The sequence below is a fragment of the Phalacrocorax carbo genome, chromosome 18, assembly GCF_963921805.1.
Source record: "Phalacrocorax carbo chromosome 18, bPhaCar2.1, whole genome shotgun sequence".
NCBI classification, from domain to species: Eukaryota; Metazoa; Chordata; class Aves; order Suliformes; family Phalacrocoracidae; genus Phalacrocorax; species Phalacrocorax carbo.
The window spans coordinates 2,479,082-2,495,973 of NC_087530.1; the positions used below are offsets into that span (position 1 = coordinate 2,479,082).

General features: G+C 40.1%; 1 protein-coding gene across 6 annotated transcripts in view; it reads left to right on the top strand.

Annotated features, from left to right (window-relative positions):
* TTLL11 (tubulin tyrosine ligase like 11) overlaps window positions 1-16,460 on the top strand; it is a 53,828-nt gene extending 37,368 nt beyond the window's left edge. For 4 of the 6 annotated variants that reach the window (XM_064469175.1, XM_064469178.1, XM_064469181.1 and 1 more), the window contains 3 exons: window positions 6,330-6,587; window positions 8,947-9,053; window positions 14,947-16,460. In XM_064469175.1, the coding sequence (XP_064325245.1) occupies window positions 6,330-6,587; window positions 8,947-9,053; window positions 14,947-15,182 (601 nt within the window). In that variant the 3' untranslated portion in view covers window positions 15,183-16,460. The other 2 variants (XM_064469176.1, XM_064469177.1) reach the window with 2 other exon arrangements.
* The last annotated feature ends 432 nt before the right edge of the window (window positions 16,461-16,892 follow it).

Genomic DNA, 16,892 nt, shown 5'->3' on the forward strand with positions numbered 1-16,892 from the left:
GCGGAAATGATGGTGCTGTTGACGTGTTTTGCTTCACCAGAGGGTGAAGAGGAGATGAGTATTCAGTTTCTTCAAATGAAACTCGTAAGTGCCTGGTACAAACCAAAAGGTGCTGATGATTCACACAACGTGCACTGAAACTGTGCAGCTTCTTGCTATACTGAGAGTGCTAGAAATCTTTGTGTGTTAATAAAAGTAATGGGATTAGTTCATAAAAGAGAATTCTTGAATGGGTGATAATGCACAGGCACTGTGCTGGCTTTGGCTTCCTCTTTCCTAAACGATTTACTGCTGTGAATGAGCACAGGAACATCTTCATACCTACGCACCCCAGTAACACACACGTATCTGTTTCTTGGGAGGTCCGTACACTGTGGTGATAAAGGGGTGGGTAGATAGATTTGTCATGCAAAATATTCTCTGCTTTTAACTATGTTAACATAGTCCTTGCTTTGAGAATAGCGGCTCAGCTGAGGGAATAATTATAGCTTCAGAATCCAGAACATAATATTTTCTTTTATTAGGTAAGCAGTTGTCAGCTGATACAAAAATTGCTTAATTTTTACTTCTAGCAATGCCCTAAATTTTAAATATATCAAGTGAGCATTCTTAGAAATATTAATATTGCGATTCTCACCTAATTTCACTCTGAACTTGACAGCTAGATTTTATATGCAACTATGCAAAATGTTGGGAATTTTGAAGCCTTTAATTAGTAGCTGCAAATTTGTTTGTCCCTTAGCAACTTGTATTTGCATAAAGATTAAGGCCGGTCACAATGAAAGGGATAAAATGTAGATGGAGGAAACATTAATAAATTAGTAATCATGTATAAAAGATAAGTAGTCTTAGATGTCATTTCCATAAGCTTTATTAAAATTGAAATGATTTTTTTAAAGACGCAGTTAATATTGTCTCCACAGTTGATCATTTCTAAAGAGAGATCTGTCAGGAGCTGCAGAATTAGAGAAATTAATGTATTGAGGTCAGACATTAGTATGTAAATTAAGCCTTGCTTTTATTCTGTATGGCAACAGAAGCATTACCTTATATTTGACCTTTCATTCATTGTGCCTGACTCAGCTGTGTCAGTCAAAACAATTAATTCTAAGGAGCAGCTTTAAAGTGCAGGGCTCAGCTTTCTTCTCCTCCCCTTGCCTGCTGGAAATCCCTTGAGAAGGGAACTAATGGAGGAAACCTGTGCAAGTTTCTCTTTCTGGAGATTTGTTTCAGCCTTTTGGACTTTCCGATCCCTTCCCCACAACTTCGCTGCACGTCCACGGATGTTTTGCAGGGTTTTCAGGGAGTCGAGGGCCAAGCACGAGAGCCCTGTGGTGTGCCCGGGCTCTCAAGGAGAGGTCTTGAATGACACAATATATATGCTGTTTCTTGGAAGTCACTTCCTGGAGTTAAAGAACTGGATGGTAAATAGGTGTAGGAGTTCTTAGTGACACTTTGAATCTGACAGGTGACATCACAAAAATGTGTCCTTCTGTATTTCCCAATGGACTGATGAATTACTGGTAGAAATGGAGGTGAAAATCCCCCTTACGTATTCATCGTTGCTGGACTTTGGGCTGTATTTCTGCTTTGTGTAGGTGTACCGCCAAGGCTTATACTGGTCTTTGATTGCGTGACCCTTGGGGAGTTATGTCATCCGGCTCACCCTTATGGCGTGGCGATGGCAGATGGCAGCGAAACACAGAAGAAAATGTAATGGTGCATTGCAAGCGAGGGTAATTTATCTAGTGCTAGCGCAAAAAATATGTTGTGCACTGTTTCCTTGCAAAAATGTGCAGATCGCAGTAAAATCCTGTTTTTATAGATACCGAGTCTGGCTGTGATGTACCTAGTTAGGCAGTTTTTCTTAATTACTCGTGTTGAGACTACATTGGGATTGGGTGCATACGAGTGTGTTGAATAAATTTACAGAAAATAAACTTTTATTGAAGCGGTGTCTGTGGTAGCAGCACAGGATTATACTCTGCATATAGTCAGTGTGAATGCGTGCCATTAAGGTGAGCACATGGAATAGGCAAGTCCATGTATCAATTCAGTTTTACAGATACGGACAAGCTCTTGTGCAGGGTTGTTTCGGAAAGTCTTAGCTTTATTAAAAGTGCTAAATGTAACTTTTACTTTAATCCAAATTATATGATGAAATTAATCAAGCTCTAGTGCATTAGAAAAGGAAACCTAGGGAAATCTTGGGGGATGGGGGGAAGCTAAAGAATGAAAACAAATCATTAAAATTTATAAAAGCAATGACCTGTAAAAGTGAAATAAGAAGTATATTCTCTGTTTTTTACTTAATGGAAATACAAGATTTGGCAATAAAGATCAGAATTAAGTTTTCTTGTTCTGATTTAAATATTTTATGGACTCTCCCAATTACAGAATCATAGAATCGTAAACGGAAAGGAAGGAGACATGCGGTAGCATAAAAAAAAAAGCTGGTTTTCTTTAAAAAAATACTTGTCTAATATGAAATATGGTTTTTAAGAGCTATTTCAGTAAAAGCTGGAAATGAGAAGCTGGGTTTGAGTTTTTATCCATGACCTCAAAGAGAGCTGTAGGCTTTTCTCCATAGAAAAGAGAGGAAGAAGGAAATTCTAGGTGGTAACTTAAAGCCTCTGCTTTGCAATATTCAACGATATTTTTTTCTTTGACCATAATACAGGTTTGGGATTTTTCCTCTATGAACACGATTTTCTATGACCCTAATACAAACCAAACGTAGGCCCATTTAATGATCTGACTGTGTCCATTCTGCGTCAGTCAGGGAGACAGAGCCTTCTGTGGCTCCCAGCAGTGACGCGTCTCTGGAGTATTTGTTTACCCTTATGGTCTGGGTGCTCTCTTCACGACCACCTCACATTTCTTTTGAGGATGGGGGTTAAAAAAAGGAAGGCTGAAACCCAAGAAAACTCTTTTAAACTACTGTACTTCCTCCGGCGTTCCAGGGACTGTTACTTCAGCAGGAGGGAGGTACGGATTTGCCCATGAAGACTCCACCGAGAGCCGTTGTTCCCCAAGCCAAACCTCTGTCTCGGTAACGGGGGGTGGATGGACGGCGCTCCAGCCTCCCGCCCGCGGCTGGGCAGCACAGGAGCCAGGAGCGCTGGGGCTGTAGCTGATTTCTCTGAAGCTGATCCCTTGAACAGTCTCTTCAGGAGTTTCTGTTAAAAAAAAAAAAAAAAAAAAAGGAAAAAAAATCTAGTGAAACTTCCTCAGGTCTGCTTACATCCTGAAGTAAAGCTTTATATTTTTTTAACTGGAAACGTTATTGATGAATGAATAATGTACAATCCAAAACACTTGAATTTAGAATAAGAAAGGGTTCAGGGCTTCTAGGCATCATTAAAACGAGAGTTATGTTACAAACAACACAACCTTCTCTCCTACTGAGTGCAAGGTTTCACATTTGGTCAAGGTCTAGTTCAACTGGCTGAAGATGTGAATTTTTAAATTCATGAACAGACCTTTTAAGAGCAAAAATAGAAGCCTGCATGGTTATTTTTTCTTGGCTGTACATACTCTTGCTCTTTTGGCAGCCAGAGGGGACTTGATGGCGGTGAAACCTCCATCCAATCTTACAAGAGGAAAACCAAAAGCAATCATTTATTACTTTAAGCTTTACTTAAGTAAAGACAAAAACAACATTCTTTTTCTACTTTGCTGTCCGCAGCCATGAGGAACATTACCAAAGCGCTACCTAAGATTTATTTTTAAAACTTTTTAGAGTCTTTTATCCAAAAAAATCATCACATTTACAGATGCTCAGTATTGATGAATGTAAGTGTGGGTACAAAAGCACCATTACTTTAGAAGTTTGTAACAATAGTCTTAGAAGAACAGAGGCTCCGTGAATCGTGGCACGACGGCCCCATCCGAGCAGCAGCCGCTTGGCCGTTACAAGTGCTTAAGCACAAAAAGAGACTCAACACGGATGCTTTTTACAAAGAACTGTTGCGACCTCTGCGAACGTTCAGAGTTCATCTACCTAACCGTGGAGGTGGCGTTTGGGGCAGGGAGAGGTTCCCGGCCTCGGCTCTGCGCTGAGCAGTCGCGGCTACGGCTTGGGCAGGTGCTGCTGCGGATTGTGGGCTGCTGCCATTTGAAGGTAACACCTGGAGGTGCGAATGAGTTCAAAGCCCAGACTCAAGCAGGGTTGAAAACTTGGCCTTTTGAAATTCAAGTCGGAAGGTACAGATTTACTGTAGGTTTGACTTAATAACTGTTACAATGCTGTGGGTGGATAATAACTATGTTGATTATTATCCTCTGCTGGAACAGAACTTTCTGAAGGACACTAAATCTGCTCAGGTACACAAAAGATCAATGTAGTAAAAGCACTTTTTCTTTTAGTACCTAGTGTGAATTATGCTTGATGATGGTTACTTAGAAAAATGACTGAAAAGAAAATGAAAACGTGCATATGCTTAGTGTGTGCCAAATAATTACCATCGCCTACCCGACTTGCTGAACTCATGAGAACAGCAGTCTTGAATTTTATCTGGATATGTCAAACGTGGGGAAAAAGTAAAAATATGTCATGCTGAATAAACACGTAGCATTTATTTTGGAACATCATTATCTCGATCAGCTTTATTTAGGGAATTGGCAACGACTGTGAAGATCAAATAATGTGTTTTGACGGTATGCGCAGAGGAGTTGAAGAAAAAATGATGGGATTGCCCAGAAATTGTCTTCTGAGTAGTGTCTGTGTGTGTTTGTGAACTGTATTGCTTCTGAATGTATCATTAGAATTTCTTCTTTGCAAATATACCTTACTGTACTTTTTGTACCTTACTTATCAGAGAGGGTAAAAGCTTCTAATCATTATTGGAAAATACGCTTAAATATCATGAGATTATTACAATCTCTAAACATTTCCCTTGAAATATTCTATTTAACTCATCTTTTTTTCTACGTACCTATATATTTGTTCAATGCTGATAACACCAACATGTGGTTGCGATCTGGTGTTGCCTCATCTGGGTGGAAGAAGCTACTCTGTTACCTTTTGTGGGGTTGTAAAGACCTTTTGGCAGGAATATGGATATTCTACAGCATCGCAACGAATCTACGTAGAGAAGAAAAATTTCTGTGTTATGTGGGGAAGGTTGAAATGTTTGGCTTTTAATGTTTAACTATGTGGATTAAAAAGAAACAACTGCCATCTTAGAAAAAAAATAATTTAGCAAGGCCCAATTTGTTGAGAACTTGTTGTTACCTCAGTTTTATTAAATGATCTAAGGAGCGTTACTGGTTAGGGCAAGGAAAAGTAAGCAGGGAAGGAGAAAAAAAAATTTAAAGAAAAATTATGATGAGAGGAAAAATATTGTCCAGATCAAGGTGCAAAAAGGAGCAATGCCATCTGATGTCCGTCCAGGCTTTCTGTTATTAAAGATAAACTAAAATGTCTTCATCAATGAACGCACTATAAATATTTTTGAAGCGTTGTAAGGGAACCCTGCAGGCATACCTCGATCAAGGTTCTCTTCTGAGTACTTGTCAGTGTTTCAATTTTGGAACATATTATATGAAATAAATTTAAGGGAATATGCTTTCCAGAAAATGCTGAAGAGTGATATGGAAAATGTAATGTCTTAAATTGTCATACTTTTGAGGTCCTAAAATCACCTGTCTTTTCAAAAAAATACTCATTTTTATATTTTTGTAGCCGGGTTGATAGCCATCCCCCTGAATTTCTGAACATGGGTAATGTTTTCCATCGGTTTCTGCAGCTCGGGCAGTGCCCAGAAGATACACAGCTAGAATTCGTCGCAGTTTAATACCTGCGTAGCAAATTGCTGACCTCTTCCTCGGAAGCAATAGCCAAAGGTCCCTACAAAAAGGACCACGCAGGGTCAGGGTGACCATGTGGTGTTGCAGAGACCAGGCATCCATTCTTACCTTCTTGGGGTCATAAACCCAAGATTTTGATAAAGGAGTGGTTTAGTATGAAACAAGATTTCTAAACTTACAGCAAAATGGTATGATTGTGCCCGGCTCCCAGGAGTTGTGAGTTAACGGTAGCTCTCACAATTTATCTGGTAATGATGCAGCGTCTCTTTGTCGGTTGTATTTATAGGTGTTATTTTTGGCATCGGAGAATGGTCTGCTCATTATCCTTTTACATACTCCTATAATGATTTCTTATAAGGCTTTACGGAACCTTAGTATTTATTCTTGAATTTTTTCATTATTGTAAAGATCTCAAAGTAATGTTTTATAATTAAAAAAAAAAATAATCCAGAAAGAGAGCATATTGAATCTTGTAAGAACAAGGTTAACCTAAGATACATTTACGTTGTGTGCTACAGGTGTCAGACTTTGGAGCATGTGTCAGAAGGAAGCGAAGAGCTGTTGGGCGCAGGACCGGCAGACCGACCGGAATACGACACTACCAAAAGTCCGGAGGCTGGCCTCCCCTCCCTTTGTCTCAAGCAAGTGTTTCCCAAGTACGCGAAGCAGTTTAACTACCTGCGACTTGTGGACAGAGTGGCCGCGCTGTTTATCCGATTTCTTGGTGTAAAAGGGACAACGAAGTTGGGGCCAACAGGTTTCCGAACATTTATAAGGTTAGTAAGGTGAATTGCTTAAAGCGTAGTCGAGAAATTAGAAACTCAGGATCTTATGGGGTAGCACTGCTCTCCCTGTGCTTATCTTAAGTTTTGTTGAGCAAGAGCAGGCCTAGCAATGCTGCACTTCTAGCCTAGAGGTTTACTAATACCGTCTAAAGAAACTTTTCCCTGTAAATTCCATTGAAACATTGCATGTTTTTTAATAAAAACAGATGCATTTCTATCATTCCAAGCTCCCAAAGTACCCGACCTATGAAACTGTGTCTAGCAGGAGCCTGGGTGTTTTATTCTACAGCAGATCAGCGATACTCGGGGAGATACTATTTGCAGTCTTAGCCCGCATGCCGTGTTCTAGTAAGTCGCAGGAACAGCATTGTGAGAATGTGACAGCCGAAATTGGGTCACTGGAGATCCGCATCTGCTGGCTGTGGGGGCACCGCCGCCTGCCCTGGGCCACGGGAGAGGATTTCCAAATGCCAGTTGCTGATGCATTGTGCGCTGAGGGTTTGCCTTGTGAAATTGCAACTTGCAACGGCAAGGAACTCAATTTATTTTTTCACCTACTTTTTATTTATGAGGTTTTTTTCATTGTTTTTTATGGATATATCTGTTCTAGTCATGGTACAAATATCTCATTTTCTGTCTTTCATTGACAATGACAAACGAAATCAGCAGCAGCAGCAGATGTACTCTTAAAATACAGATCCTGTTTCTATGCAGATGCATTTACCATTCAGGCAGGAATGAATACAAACAATCTGATTTATACAAATTACAATATATAGAAAATGACTGAAGGCATCTGCTCTATCCACAGACCAGTACAGGATTGTTTCCAGTTCTGTATTTTCTATTGTTTAGTCCAGCCTTAATTTGGCACTTGTCAGAGGAACACAGAATAAATGCCAACATTTTCTTTGAAGAATATTAAAATAAATTGCCATGTCTCAGTGAAATAGCGTTTGCAGTTTCCTAATGCATGTTAAATTAAACTTTTTAATATTGGCAAATATTTTGTTTATTTTTTTCCCAGAGGATCTATACCAACTATAAGGCCCTGTTCTGAAATGCTGTCATTACTACTCATTTCAGAACTAAGGTTATGCTTCTAAGATGCGTGCTGTATCACTTTTCAAGAATAAAATGGCACACAAATGTGATTTTCTTTGTGTGTGCATTTGGGCAAGTGGTTGCAGAGACTATCCACTCAAATTTTCGCTAATCAAAGTCTGTTCCCCTTCAATAACTTCTTCATTCTAAAAAAACAACTAAAAGGGAAATGCTGAACGTGGCTCTAGTCCCTGCTCAGATGCTGCTTAAGATTTTTTTGGGACTATCTAGGCTAGACCTTAACTCTGTTTTAAGAGAGTTCTGCTTAGGCTACTAAAGAGTAAGATGCTTTTAAATTATTGGGGGGTTGGGGTTTTGTTTTTTTTTTTTTTCTTTTCTGGCTAGAAATTTTGGCCAGCTCTTTGGCATGTGCAGTAGCTCCAGCCAGGCTGCCAGACATCTGGAAATCCTGGACAGATGGCTAATTCTCATATACTGATCAGCGCTGCACTGCGGGCTCAGACCACACAAGCGTCAGATCTCCTACATGTGCTTATCACCGAACGCCTGAGATGCATCCAGAGATGCTGCTGTGTTCCATGGCGTGTTCTGTAATGCACAGGGTAAATCTGCTCAGAGTTCAGGCATGAGGAAGTAGTTCTGTGCCTGAAAGCTCTCCTCCAACCCTTTTCAAACAGTATCAATCAGTCAAATACAAGAGTATTTCTCTGCCTCATGTTTTGCAATTGGTTCCATTCTGTTCCAGCCTCAGGAGTACTAGCAGTAGCCTGGGAGAAGGCTGTGTGTAATGGTCAACTCATATTTTAATCGAAATATTCAGGATTTTCTTCGTTCTCTTCTGCTTTGTTGCAAAACCAAAATAAACCAGTTAATCTGTAATCTGACCTGCTGCCTTCTTGTGGCTGGAGGCTGACGTGAGGTCGCGTGTGCAAATCGGATTTAGATGCATGAATCAAAGAGGGCCGCTCCTGCCCAGAGCCGCTTCTGGCAGAGGTGGTGCCTGCGTGATCTGAACAGGCTGCAGCACTAGCTACGTACAGGAGATGTTCTGCCCGTGAAAACAGGGCCTTTTCCGTTTCAGATGCGTACACCTAATGAACACAGTTTGTTTGCTGTCTGCTGTATGTGTTTTATTAGACTAAGCGTGTTACACTGGGTGCGTACATATGACATGGACACGGGTAAACTTGTCTCCCAGTGTTCTCTCAGTTCCCCTTGCAGAATTTTTCCTAACTGGGAAGTTTGGATGTAATCAGATTTTTTTGTCTTTGTGTATCTTTAACAGAAACTGCAAACTGAGTAACAGCAATTTTTCAATGGCTTCTGTAGATATCTTATATATTGATATCACAAGAAGGTGGAACAGCATGGGAATAGAACACAAAGAATCAGGTAATACTATTTTATATTTGAAGACTATGCAAGCTGGTTTTTTGTAGTTTTGGTAGCTCAAGCACACCTCAAACATTCAGTAAAAATAATGGGAACAAGGCATGTACATCTGAGGCACGTACACAGATTCTTCTGTTAAGTTCCATGGCAGTTTCCCTTTATAAAATAGGTCATTTATTGTTCAATTTATTGATTGGAACAAGCCTTCTGCAAGCCCCTTTTTATGCTTGCAATTTTGCAGTTGTAATTCTTGCTGCTGTTCGCAGAGGAGCATTTAAAAACATTGCCCATGGAACCGCCAACTTAATTACAATGTAAGAAGGTGTGTCCATATTAAAGTAGCTTACATGGTCTAGCAAAAACCAACCAAACAAAAAACTATGCAGGAGGTAGAAATAAGTATGCTTAACTTCTCTTTTTGATTTAATTCTGTTCCCCAAAAAGGCTACTTTGTGGACAAACGTAACTACCTGTGTTACTTTTCCTTTCCCAGGGAGTTCTCTCCTCCCTGCCCAACAGTGTACTTACTCCCTTTTTTCATCTTCATTGTCTTTGTGATAGGAAAGGGAAGGACAGTAGGTTTCTCTACAAACTCACACAGTGCTCAGCTATTAAACAGGCTTTTATTAAGAATCATAGAATCACAGAATCATTAAGGTTGGAAAAGATCTCCAGGATCATCAAGTCCAACTGTCAGCCCAACACCCCCAGGGCTCCTAAACCATGTTCCCAGGTGCCACATCTGCACGGTGTTTGAACTCCCCCAGGGATGGTGACTCCTCCACCTCTCTGGGCAGCCTGTTCCAAGGCCCGACCACTCTTTCAGTAAAGAAATTCTTCCTAATCTCCAATCTAAACCTCCCCTGATGCAGCTTGAGGCCATTTCCTCTCATCCTAAGTAGCAGCAGTGCTTTTTGCTACAAGCACCCCTTATGGAAGCTGTGCTCCTGTTTGCTCATATAGGAGCATGAGTCAGGTAAGTCACTTTTAAACATTTTTACATCCAACTTGGATTGTAACGCTCAGTGTAAGAGTGTACTCAGAATGGCTCAAAGGCTTTTGTAAGAAATTCATCTACCCCATCAAGGATTCACTTGTTCTGTCACTTCTTGCCTTCAACTGGTCAGAGGCACCTTCCGCAGGAGGTGCCAGGTCCGTGCCGCAGCATGCCGCTTGGTGTCCTTTCCACTGAACAGCCTCTGGGAGAAACGTCACAAGTCATTCATCTAAATTACTTGTTTCTAACTTAGGAATATGCATTTAAATTGAAATACAGCACTTACTTAAAGATGTTAGCCAAGAACAGAGGCTATGGGAAGTCATTTGCTAAACAGCAGTAAGGATTTTCTACAGTTTTAAAGCCAAAAGGACAATGTTTATTAAAATGTGGTCTTATTCCCAGCTTCTTTGGTGATTTACTGTGTTACCGTCACGTATCTTCTTGATAGTGCAGTTGAGTGGTTGCAAGAATGACTATAAATACTCTCCTATTACACAGTTGCATTTATAATATTAAACTATTACAATAAATCCCTCACAATTTAATAAGCAGGCCAGAGGGAGCATTCTGTTAATGTCTTTGGGTTTCTGTTTAAAATTGGACTACGCTGCTTGGTTATTTCTTCTGGATTTATACATAAACATGAAAATCAGTTTCATCTTCTGAAAAAAAAAGATCCCTCCAACTGCCCAACTCCTGACTGTATAAATCTTGTTCAGGCTGAGGTTACAAACTGTCTTCAGTTTACCTGTACCCACAGTAGAGTTCACCCACATGCACTTCTTGGGCTTATAAGACAAGATTTTTCATAAATTCCTTTCAAAGGAAAACAAACTAATTAAAATGTGTTTTCTTTTGTGAGTTTGGCGCGTATCTCCTGCTCACGCTAAAGGATAGGCGGTCTTAGATGCAATTACTTGCCCTACAGTGAGAAATCGTTATAATAGCTTTGGATCTGCGCTGATAACCCTCGGACCCTAGAGCTGACTTAGTACGTGCCGATCAGTGAGATAAATCTTTTCTGAACTTCAACACCTAAAACATTTACATCAGAAAGTTATCTCAACAAAAAACCTCTTTAAACCTAGTTTTAGTAAATGTTTGAATGTATAATTTTTCCCTAAGTGGTAGCACGCTATTGCTGCAGCATTAAAGGACTTGGCAGTACCAGGTGCCGGAGATAATACCAGGATGCTCCATTTTCTGCCTCTTAATAGAAGTTGCATTTCCATGTTTACCTGAGGTTGCTAAAGAAAACTACTTGCCTCTGAGAATAGGTGACTACTGAACATCAAGGATGGGTTTCTTCTGTTGACTATCTTACGGACTTCGGTCTTTAAAGCAAACATATTTGCTTCATAAATATTTCTGAAATATTATTGAGGTGTTCATATGGTAGACATCACTAGGGCACCAGTGCATTGCATGCGGAGCCCAGCTCTACTTCTAAAAACCCCGACTGTGCAGCCAGCCCAGCTATAATTGTCAGTCTTTGCTTTAAAAATGTGTTTTCAGTTTTAAGTCTTGTTATTTGTTCGAGATCCCTATGTATGAGGCAAATATTTGTAAAAATATGTTTGTAAAAGTTGATTCTCAAGCATTTTTGCTTCAAACAATCAAAGTCTGCATTCTGTTGTCTTCTGTGTTCGTAGGGTTGCCTGGGGGCGTGCACTAGCAGGGGTCTAGGCTGTACAGCCTGAGAATGTCCTCTGCAAAAAGTGGGAGGTTAATAACAGTAATAGGGCATTCAGTTCTTTGGTCGGAAGACAAGACTCTTTGGAAAGCTCCAGAATATCTACATTCCTATTATGTGCTCAGCCTTATTAGTGAAAAGGAAGGTTTGCAGTTTTCTGTGAAATAACTGAGAACAAAGAGTGTTTCTCTGGCTAAAGAAATCATATTTGCATAAGGCGTTTTCAAAAGCTTAATGAGCACCTGATCCATATATTTTAGATATCATTTTGTGAGGTGTTTGCAATGAGTTGGTGAGTTTATTGACATCTATGAAGAAAACCTATTGAAAGGGAATAAACAGAAGAAAACCATGTATAATTTGCTAGAGAAACAAACAGCCAACCTAGCCTTCAGTGGCGAATAACCTCCCCATCTGCTTTGGTCACATTTTTAGATCTGAGACTGTAATCTGTCGAATAGCTGAGGTCAGGGATTATTTTCTTGTTACATTAATGGCCTAAATACAATATATAACTTAATTTCTAAAATTGCTATGACGTTTCTGTATGAATATAAATCCATAAATTTGGCAACTTTTCCACAGCTTTTGTAAAATATTGAATAACTTCAATTGTGCTAATATTCCCATCTCAGCAACAAGAAGTTGTTCCTGACATCATCGGGTTTTTTTAGCTACTGATAGCAGGGGAACAGCAGCAGGAATATTGTGGAAGTGTTTATACCACTGCTTCTCATGGCCGTCAGGGAGGATTGTCAAGGTTCCATTTCAATCAGCGTGGGATAAAGAAATCCACCTCGATGCTGCTGGTATAAACGAGCATGCTGGTCCCAGCTGCAGCTGACATCTTCCCAGAAATTGGTTCAAAATTTATTTTTATATAAGAAGCTGAACTTGGACATCAATATATATACTCCTGCATCTTTTTTTAAAAACTGCTAAAATAGCAGAACAACCAAAAGTCTTCAAGTTGAGACTGACTTTTGTATTTGTTACCCCACCTCCCTAAAATACATCTGTAGTTCTCCCTTGCAAAAACCATCAAGAATCAGTGATACACATATGATCGGTGGTCAGGTGTGACAGCGGTAAAATTATTTGTGTGTAATCTTTTCTTTAATATTTGAGCTTGTTTCAGAACCGTTAATGAAGCTTCTATTTGTATGAAATAGATAAGTATTTTGTTTTGCTTGAATGTAGGTATCCCATAATACCCTGTAGAGTCTGTGTAGATGAAGTCAGATAAGGCAAAGGAGAATAAGGAAAATAGACGGTCCACATGGCTGATAGAAAGAATAAATGCAGACCTAAGAGTAGAAGGGGGAAAATGAAGGTTTAGTGCAGGGGAGGTGTGTGCACTCCTGTACTACTTCAGGTAGGTTAGGGTCACCTTAGTTTCACAGGCACGTAAAATTTGAGTATTTGCATTTAGCGTTTCAGGGCGGGTATAAGTCACTTAGCTGATAGACTTTCACTAGCAAAAAAAATAGAAATGCAAGTTAATCTTCAGGCTTTCAGAAGTCAAAGGGATTTCTTGGGAGTTGCAATGAACCAGATGTTTTGTAGGTGTTAAAACACAACCCAACCATTTCTGTTGGCTTTGTGTTTGGCCCACTTCCAGCTGTAACCAATACAGTGATTATTGCTGCTGTTGTAAAACAGCAACTTCTAACTTTTTTTCATTAAATGCTTCACATGAGTGTCACTTACAGGGGAGAAAGTGTGTATGCTACCAAAGGTGCTTTCCCTGCCTGCAGCTCACCGTGACTGATGAAATAATTTACTGAGCTGGCAGCTGCTGCTTTCAGATAACCCAACGATTCCTTTGCAAGCTGTTTTACAGCCAAGATCGTAAGCGACCCCAGCTGCAGTCTTAGGTTCTGAAGTATAATTTCTCTTGAGTAATTGTAATATTTTGAAAAGGTGCCTTTCCTGCAGCATCAATAAGCCACCATTAAGTTAAAAACCTCAGACCTTTCAATATCTCATCCTAAAATAATCTTCTTAAGTGTATGTTCAAACTGGGAGAGCCAGTTAAAGCACAAAGCAGCTATAACTGTTCCTTGTTGCTGGCATTCTGCAAAACCGATTGTGGTCTGGCTTCTTAATTAAGAATTAGAGTAGGTATTACTTCAAGGTCTTAAATGCAATAATTAGCATTAATATGCAGCCCCTCTTTCCTCTGGCTGCGGTAACGTGTTATTAGTAAGACGTGATCAAACAACACCTGAAGTCTGTTCGGCACCATGTGGCTTCTGCAGGGTACTTCTGTTCGTGAAAGGGCAGAGCAGGGAGTTTTATTATAGCAAAGAAATTTTTTGGCGCTGCACTATTTTCCCATTGTACCCACTTCAGCTGTTTGTTTTTTATTTCAGCTGAATGAAACTACTACTGTAGAATTACTGGGTATGGTTGAACAAATGGCCTCTTCACCTTCAAAAGGAAGGCTAAGGGTTCATACCTAGTACAGTCTTTGCAGAGGGAAAGGAACACTTAAATAAACTCACTTCTGTGGTAAGGTGATGCTTGGTAATGGGGTTATCTTTGTAGTGCTACAGATTGACATGCCATACTGTTTTCAGTAGTTTGATGTTTGAACTTTTGTTTTAGGTCCATCTCTAAAAATACAAGATCTAAATGACCCAATTCAATTGCAGATATAAACTTTTTTTTCTCTCCAGGTGGATTGTTTTCCATGAAGCTCAATATGTTACTGTGTGTCTGATTTGGTTTCAGCTTAATATTTGAGGCAGCAGAAATCAAGGCTGATATTTCATCAATATAATTGTACAATGCCTTAAAATCGGTTGTTGCTGTACCGGTTTGCCCCTGGATGCTGGTCAGGCTGATGTCTGTAAAACCAGAAGCGGCGTCAGTGATGGAGAGTATCACCCGTCTGTAACCCAGCCTGGGTTCACCCTGTATGGAAACACTAAATGAGCTCATGTGCAGGTTCCGTACAAATTAAACCTTGTCTTTTGGTTTTTGAGGACGGGCAATTTCTTTCCCTAGTGAGCATTCTAGATGGCTGCTGTTTTAAATTAGAAAATGTTAACTAACACGATTGTATGCGCCCACACACAGCATGTACACATTTGACCTTGGTGCTAAAGAAACAGGAGATATTATTATATTTAAAGAATGCATTTTGCTAGAGAACACTGTGCTATGAATCTCCTGTAAACACCTTTTCCTTGCAGGAATGTGCTTGCAAGCCTTTGTCGAAGCTTTCTTCTGCCTGGCTCAGAAAAAATACAAGTCCCTCCCACTTCACGAGCAAGTGGCATCGCTGATCGATTTCTGTGAGTATCAGCTGGCTGCCCTGGATGAAAGGCGCCTGGTTTGTGGCCGTGGGATCGTGGAGCGCCGAAGTGCAGTAGTTCCTTGTCAGACAGATGGACTGCACCTTACACCAGCTGCACATAACCCCTCCTGAGTGGCACAACCACAGCTAGTAAATGTGCAGGTCATAGAAATCATCGCTATTAACAGCACTAATTCACAGAACTGAGAATTAACCCCAGATACCTACGTGGTACTGCAGGAGGAGAGACAGACTCTTGAATTCCTGCATCTGATAGTCACAATTACTTACTTCAGCATTTTTCTTTACAGTCTTCAAAAAGTCTACTGCAAGCTCCCGTTCTCAATGACCCTGGCAATGGCTGTTTACTTCTCTGTTGGACCTACAGTACACCATGTGTGTATATAGAAAAGCAGCTGTGAAGACAAGGACCAAAATACAGAGGATGATAACCAGCCTCATGGGATTGGTTGCACTGATCAAGAGGCACTCTCCTGTCAAAGGAATTGCATTGCTTTGCATGCACTGGATGTATCATGGAAACCGAGTTAGCAGAGCTGCAATCCCAAATACCAGTTGTAGACTTCAGAAAACTGAAACCTGGAATTATGTTTGTGGTCAAACTTCAGGCTTTGACCCTCTTCTTCGGGTGTCTTGGACTGTATGTGTTGGAATCAATACAGATGTGGCCATTGTCTATATACTTATTTTTTAAAGTCAGTCTTAAAACACTGAAATCGTATTTTGGCTTCTACTTCTTTGTACAAGTCTTTGCCATGACAAACACTGTTAAATTTTTAAAGAAAAACTAAAGATGTTTATCCTTTTGCTTCCACAGAACCAATAAGCTTACACTTATTCACAGAAAAAAAATTTCATTAAGTTGAATCTGGTGAATCAAGTGGTGGTTTTGTCTTCAGGTACTAAAGACTGCTTCTGCAAAAAGCTTTACAGTGTAGAGGCCTAAGAGTTCATTTCAGTTCCAGTGAAACCAGCCCTGTCACTGACTTTAGGCTAAACTAATTGTATTCTACGTTTGCTTATTTTTTTGCCTTTTGCGTGTTTGTTACCCTATATTGGCCTGCAGTAACATGTAGAGCAGAATTTTTTGTCTTTGCACATATTCTTCTTTTTTTCCCTTAAATAACAGTATAACTCTGTACAAATTAGATTTACACTATTCAATGGGATATTTTGTCAAGAATGCTGGACTAGACCGCTGGAGTTGTACAGAGTAGTCTTTATTTTTCAAGAAATTAACCATGACTGCCATAATCACTCACATCTTGGGGGGCCTAAGCAGAACATGGCACTGGCTGAAAGGACATGAGCACCTTGGAACTTCAGGGCTGTTCGGTCAAATTGTTTTCAGTCTCGTATTTTATTACAAGAATATATGTCTACACCTGATTTTGGTTTTTCTCCCGTGTTCTATTCTTTAACGTTAACGAATTTACTTACGTTCTAGTGTTCTCCATACTGTCAAAAATCGCCCAGCTGTGAGACGGCACAGCGTCTGGGCCTTTAGCTTTGGATTGGAGAAAATGACCTGAGCTTGATATCTACGTGTTTCCACGGCTGGTGTATCGGAAACATGACCCTCACAGGAAGCACGCTGTCAGTGCGGAGGGAGTCCACCCATTTAATGTCATGGACTAAATGCACACAAGGTATCGAGTGAGTTTTCACTTCAGGAAGAGTTTAAGAGTTTCTTTTCCTGATGTTAGGTTTAAGCAGCATGCGTTTTAGCTAAGTGGCAAGCAGCAGCGTGGCAATACAATGCAGAAGTCAAGCGGAGCCCACGAGAAACTAATACCTAGCATGTGTTAATACCAGATGCGG